This window comes from Dreissena polymorpha, chromosome 6 (genome assembly GCF_020536995.1).
Source record: "Dreissena polymorpha isolate Duluth1 chromosome 6, UMN_Dpol_1.0, whole genome shotgun sequence".
NCBI lineage: Eukaryota > Metazoa > Mollusca > Bivalvia > Myida > Dreissenidae > Dreissena > Dreissena polymorpha.
Window position 1 is genome coordinate 70,039,103 of NC_068360.1, and position 6,950 is coordinate 70,046,052.

General features: G+C 35.2%; 1 protein-coding gene across 1 annotated transcript in view; it reads right to left on the reverse strand.

The window, feature by feature from the left end:
- Positions 1-470: 470 nt before the first annotated feature.
- Positions 471-6,950, reverse strand: part of LOC127836044 (mucin-12-like) — a 7,609-nt gene continuing 1,129 nt past the window's right edge. The window contains exons 3-7 of the mRNA XM_052362463.1: positions 6,631-6,950; positions 5,328-5,923; positions 3,724-3,961; positions 3,139-3,321; positions 471-1,048 (exon numbers count right to left, since the gene is read on the reverse strand). The exon at positions 6,631-6,950 is cut by the window's right edge and continues 83 nt beyond it. Of these exons, the coding sequence (XP_052218423.1) occupies positions 849-1,048; positions 3,139-3,321; positions 3,724-3,961; positions 5,328-5,923; positions 6,631-6,950 (1,537 nt within the window). The 3' untranslated portion in view covers positions 471-848. The remainder of the gene's footprint in view (positions 1,049-3,138; positions 3,322-3,723; positions 3,962-5,327; positions 5,924-6,630) is intronic.

Genomic DNA, 6,950 nt, shown 5'->3' on the forward strand with positions numbered 1-6,950 from the left:
AATGATTCGCACAACTTTAAAATTGAGTAAATAAGGCTAATTAGACTATTTAGAATCTAAAGTTTTGAAATGCATCATAAAAAATACAGAATATCAAATAACGTTTTGCCGTAATTGCTTAATAGATTATATGTATGTGTGCTTCATCGAAACATTTCATTGTTTTAACTGAATGTTGACACACAAGCAGTGTAGATTTTATATGAACTTTATATGGATGTTTTAAGGAAAATGTATTTCATTGTTATGTTTGACATATCCTAGTCCAAGTACTGAACATAGTAAATAGTATGTCAATATAATTGTGTGTCATATGGAAAATAATGTAAAGTGTTCTATAAGAGAGCAACAACCATACCTTGTACGTATATTTGAGTAAACATCGTACACATTCAGACACTTTTAACGCAAGACTTAAATATTTCAAAGTCTCAAAATGAGTTCCCACGGATTGAGTAAAAACAAAAAGACATTATATAAATTTCATTTGATACATCATCATTAAATGAGTAATATCCGTTAAAACGATCTGAAACGAATGAACAATCTTTAAATATATACATGTACTAACAGGTAAAAAAGTCCAGTAGAGTTTAAACTTTAATTGTACAGTCAAGCACTTTATAAGTATCTGTTCAAATATCATTTATATCAATGTATTGATCATATGACAGATTAACACATTTATCTCATCCCATCGAGGACGCACACACGAAATAAATATATACAGCAAAAAAAATAATTATTGTTGATTGAACAAAGCCTGTAAATCACAATCATTGATTTGCGTATTGCAAAACGTTGCACAGTTATTAATGTGATTATCAAACCACATTCCGGAAGGTGGCCTAGAGTTCGCCATATGCTTGTGCCTTCTTCATTGTACTCCTCTTCCTCATGTACATAATGGCCATAGCGACGACCACGAGGAAGACCAACGTTCCCACCACGGCCCCAACGATTGTGCCGGCCTGGTTGGGGGCTTGCGTAGGTGTTGTGGGATTGGGCGTGGTGGTCGAAGGCTGATCGGCTTGGCATCTCGTCACGTCTGCAGATTTAAAAGAAGCCGTGTTGATATACATAACGTACCATTGATGAGGCTTAGAAATAAGTTAAACCTGTTATATCGGTAGCAAGTAAATTTACATTATTGAGTAAGTCATTTTGTGTTTTGTTTAAAAACAAGTATGAGCTACCTGAAAATGGACAGTTTCTGTTTTTTTTCAGCTTCATATACTTCCTCCCAAAACTAGGCAAAATGCATTTCGAGGCAATTATATGTTGGTTATTCGTAATTGCATCATATTACAGTCCAAACAACATATTGTATCAATTTCAATATTGATCGCATATATTTACAGAAACAAGTATTTAACTATCAAAACTGTTAAAGCGGATGCGTAGTAAATGAAACGGATTTGACTAATTGACATTTGTACTATACATAAGATCTACAAAAATATGTAAATAAAAAATACATGTTTATATGCGTATTATTGTGATTATATCAATAACCAGTAACAATTTACATACCAACGCCACTAAGGATGTATCTTTTCATAACGATTTTGAGATTTGTACTAAGGAACATAAAGAGTTCGTAAATTCATTAACACAGAAGTTTATGTACTGATCCAGCAACAAACACTATCGCGTACTTCGAAACTGACTATAATGCGGATGTTTATTCAATATAAGTAAGTAAGGTTCTTATAGATCCTTAAATGCTAAAAATTAATTAAACATGAATACTTCGTAAACTAAAGCTAACCCATGAAAAAAAATCAGTGTTCCATAAAGCAATAACCAAACTTTCAATGCCAGATTTGGTCTAGTAACATTGATTTAACGAGAGTCAAAATGCTCTTTTTGTGGGACGATATATTTCTTTTGAATTTCCAGATACGATCCTTACATTTACAAGCGAACGCGAAATTGGCTTCGGGCAGCGTCGGGAGCATGACGTAGTTTTCATGAATATTCATTATCTTAGTAATGAGAAAATGGCAGAGCTCAAACAAAAATAAAAGAGTGTGCAAAAATGAAAGAGTATGTGGGGGCAAAACATAACTGAATGGAACTGCGTCGGAGAAAGAGTGGGATTTCCCATGATGTTGAAGTCTACTTAAGTTTAAAAAGTATGTAAATTCTATTTCTGCATAACTTTTTAACAACTTTAAAGGCAGTTTCAATTATGATATTATCTTTTATAATTGTATTAGTTCAAACAACCTTTTCTGTATTATATTGTATATAAAATTGAAATTGTGAAGGCAATCACGACTACCTGACTCTACAAGAGCGGCGCAATATAATTCTTTTAGTACCGTGATAATAATAAAACACAGGTGGAAGTAACGTACGCTGGATAGTATATGAGAGCCAGGCACAAAATCATCCAATCAACAACAACAACGACGCTTTGACAAATGTAAATAAATGAAAAATACTTACTAATTCTGATTGTATTGGAATTAGTTTTTAGGAATAAGCGGTTGCATATGCATGAATTATGTGACATGTCTCGTTTTTTTTAAAGGAATATGACGCGAGCTATCGATAAAGGGGAGAAAACTCAAAAATATTATTTGAAAGTATGTCGAAGATTTATTCGGGTGGACAAACGGGCTCGAAATATTGCTTGGTTATCGGCCGACTGTGAGTAAACGGCTGGACAGGTAATAAAATAGTATTTTGGAATTTGATGACGGCAGCTGCAGATTTCAGGGAACGCTTGCATAAATTATGCAAATTAACGCATTCCGAATGAGTCAGATCCTGACTCGAGATCATCCATAACACGAAACATGATTAAATCGTGAAACGATTTTTAGATGCCAGAAAATTGCAGAAAGTTTGTATTTTAATGTTTTTACACCAATATTACCTGTGTTAAGGTCATCATTTTGTAAACAACCTTCGGAGCTTTTTATTATTGGAAGTTTGTATATAGAATAGTAGTATCGGACAGTTTTAAGTGTTAACGGATCTTTAATAAACATGCACTTTTTATCGGTATTGCTGGTGCGGAAAAGGATTTTGTTCACTTGCTTGCACTGTATCAGTCGGCACATTTTCAATGCCGATTCTTAGAAAGCAGGTACTTGTAACTTGTAGTAGGTACTGGTTAGAACATACCGTTGTTGGGAAAGGTCGTGGAGTTGGTTGTTCCAAACGCCCGGTATTGCAGATCCGATAGTATCAGCGCCGAATTATCTGAACCAAGGTCAAGAGTCTGACTGGCATTGCAAATATATGATCCCTGTTCATCGGCTGTAAAGTTGTCGAACATTGGCTTGCCCATGATTGTTTTGACAGCGCCTATTTTTTAATACGAATATGCAATTGATTCATGAATATGTTAATAAATAAATCAGTGAAACAATGTATTTAACAATAATATGGTATAACCTTTTTTATATATATTTTTATATTATGGACATTGATGCTCTCTTTACCATGACGAGACACATAATTATGTTTCCGTACGTATGTTAAACGTAGCACCGTACAACTCACACTTGATTTGATACAGTTTAAAATGCATTACAAGACATTTGATTGTCTTCATTGTTATTTAGTAATACATGTTTTACACTATGGAACATTTATCACTATTCGTCAGGCAACCGTAAGTGTGACATTTAAGAGCGATTGGACAGTTTGCATCTACACGTATGATAAATGTTATACAATGTTAAACTCATTAACTCATAAACTCACCCGGTGTATTTGGAAATATAAAATGTTCATCCATGACATATGTGAGTGAATACTGCTGCCAAGAGAACGTATGCCCCTGAATGGTGGCTGCCTCGTCGTCTGTTGCAACCTCTCCTATCTCGACGGTAAAGTGCCATCCATTAGCGAAGTGCAAAGTGATGTCTTGTGTAGTGTTGACCGAGTTACAATTCCCAGTAACCGTCGCGTTCTCTGGAATTTTAACCTCTGCCATTTGCGTCTGAAATGTGTAAAACCGTGTTAATATTGCGGTTTCGCTTAACATTTGTCAATAATGTCAACACACATACCGGTACAATGTGCATTTATGAAAGCGTCATCAAATGGTCAATACAACAACTTAATTTGACTAAGTATCGCACACTTATAGGATTTAGTTAATCCACACAAAGACGTACTGTCTCTTCAGCTTAGTTACTCGTATATATATATATTACGGGATACTTGAGTAAAATCTTCACAGACGCTTTCTAAAATTGCGCTGCCGTAAAAAGGCTTCTAAGCAATTAATAGTTTATGAATTTATCACTTAAGATTAGTAATTTTTTTTGTTAATTCCGGTTAAGAAAAAAAAACAATAGATGGATATGTTGCTCATGGGTTTCTTTTTGAATTTTAAAATCTGAAGAACTGTAGAGTTGAAAGTTAAAATAATTTAAAGACAAACGCAGTTAAATCTTTCCGCTTTTAAATTTAAAATAAATGTCACACAACATTTAAGATGTTTTGTTCCGGGAAAACATCATGTGTTCAGACGCATTGTTTCCAAACATATAGGCCATGTCCCAATAGGGCTCTCCATGCACTCCATTAAACTTAAACAATGTCTGATGATATAAATGTGTTCTGTGTCCCATGAAACCTGGGTATAGACACAAAAATTATCAAATTTGAGTGGAAAGTTACATAGTTATGATCATACATAGGTTTTGGCGGCCATCTTGTCGGCCATTTTTGACGCAATGTTGGATTTTTTTGTACTATATTAAACTTAAACAATGTCTGATGATCATAATGTGTTCTTTGCCCCTTGAAACCTAGGTAAAGACACTAAATTCATCAAATTTGAGTGTATAGTTACATAGTCATGATCATAAATCGTAATTTTTTCCCGATTTTGTTAGTTTCTCATTAATATTCATGAATATGCAAATGAGATAGATATATAATTTGGTCTTTAAAATAAAGCACAATGTGTAGCCTTTGTTTAAACACTATTTTGTTTGTATTACGATAAGATATAATATAATAATGATGTGATATAGTCGCCCTGGTCCGTTTTCCAATTTTGAGTGGCGATTGCCATGGAAACTTTTTGATATGAACACTTTCAATTGAGTTTATCTTTGAGGACAAGCGAAATTTTTTATTTACTTGAGTAACTGAACAACTTGGTTTAGGTGAAAATTAATCCCAGGGGGGGAGGGGGGGGGGGTGCATGGACAACCCTATTAGGACATGGCCTAATAGGGATTAAACTTAACCAAAGTGCATTATCGCACATGGAAAATAATAGCCACAATTGTATTAATCCCATTGGTATGTGCGATTAATTGTGTAGAGTAAATAATTATTGATTCAGTTACCTTATTATTACTATCTTCGTATTCGATGTGGAACATGAAGTGTCCGGTCATTATTATGCAGCATTCTGAGCCATTACATACATCGAACTTTGGCGTAGATGGCATTGGCGTTGTTGGTGCGGATGTAGTTGTCTCAGTTGTCATATGGGATGTTGTCGGTTCTGTTGTTGCTGTTGTCATCGTGTGTGTTTTATGACTGTGTGATGTTGGTTCAGTAGTAGGGTTATGTGACGTCATGTTATGTGTCGTTGGTTCAGAAGTGTGTTGTGACGTCATGTTGTGTGTTGTTGGTTCAGTATTTGGATGATGTGACGTCATGTTGTGTGTTGTTGGTTCAGTAGTTGGTTGTGATGTCATTGTGTGTGTTGTTGGTTCAGAAGTTGGATGGGACGTCATATTGTGTGTTGTTGTTTCAGTTGTTGGGTGGTATGACGTCATATTGTGTGTCGCTGGTTCAGTCGTTGGGTGATTTGGCGTCATTGTGTGTGTCGTTGGCTCAGTTGTTGGTTGATGTGACGTCTTAGTATGCTGTGTTGTTTCTGTGGTTATTGTGTGAGTTGTTGTACTTGTTGGTGTGTCATTAGGACATACTTCAGCTGCAAATGCATATAAATACACGAAATTATTACTTGTTCAGAATATTTTTAGTTTCATAAATCTTTAAAGAAATAGAGTATTCCGATGTCTATTGGATATATTGGCTTTGTTCTTGATGTACACAAAGTATTTCAGTCCTAAAATGTCAATGATTTAATATGTTCTACTACACAAAAATACAAGCGATAATCATATAATATCGCAAAGCTATATTATTTGACGCATGGAACGGCCAATTTACTTATAAAGTAGATTTGACCAGTCGCAAAATATGCGATCGCTCCGCCAACACTGTGTTCTTAGGTAAAGCGCTCAAACGGTAAATCGACTCTCTTTATTTGTCGGCCCATGTGGCGGCGATACACGGAAGCTGATTGGTTGACCCTTCAGTTTGATTGACAGCCGGCAAGCAGTAAATTGTCAAAAATATGAGTAAACGTATAATGTGTATTTCTTGTACAGACGCGTTCGTTAGACTTAATTATTTTTTATTGTATTACGTAACCGTTGTAATGGATAGTTTTCTTGTAGTAAAATTTGTCAAATACATATTGGCTCATTTCTACCATAAATGGTACATGATGCAAGGTTACCGTCTAGCAAAACACAGCAACTCATGGCACAGTGACCCTTTTTTGATTTTCAAGTATATGAGCACATTACGGAATGATCCATTGTTAAAGCAATGTATGTTTTGCACACTAACCTTTACTAAATTTCCCGCCCGTGACATCAAAGGCCTGAACTTTCAAGTTCATAATTTCCATCGTCATGCGATAAATTGGGTCGCTGTTAAACGTCAGGACTTCCGTTGTGTTGCACGCGAAGGACTCTTGTCTCTTACCGATATGCATATAAGAAGATTGTATATTAACAAAAGTGCTGTTTTCGCTTGGAAAATGACCTTTAGGGTCAAAGGTTAAATCTAGCTTCATGTCCACTGGGTTGGCTTTAAATAGATTTTCACTTGTATTAAATGTGATCCTCAGACTGTCCCCTGAAGGAAACAGCTGCAAGCGTACGGTT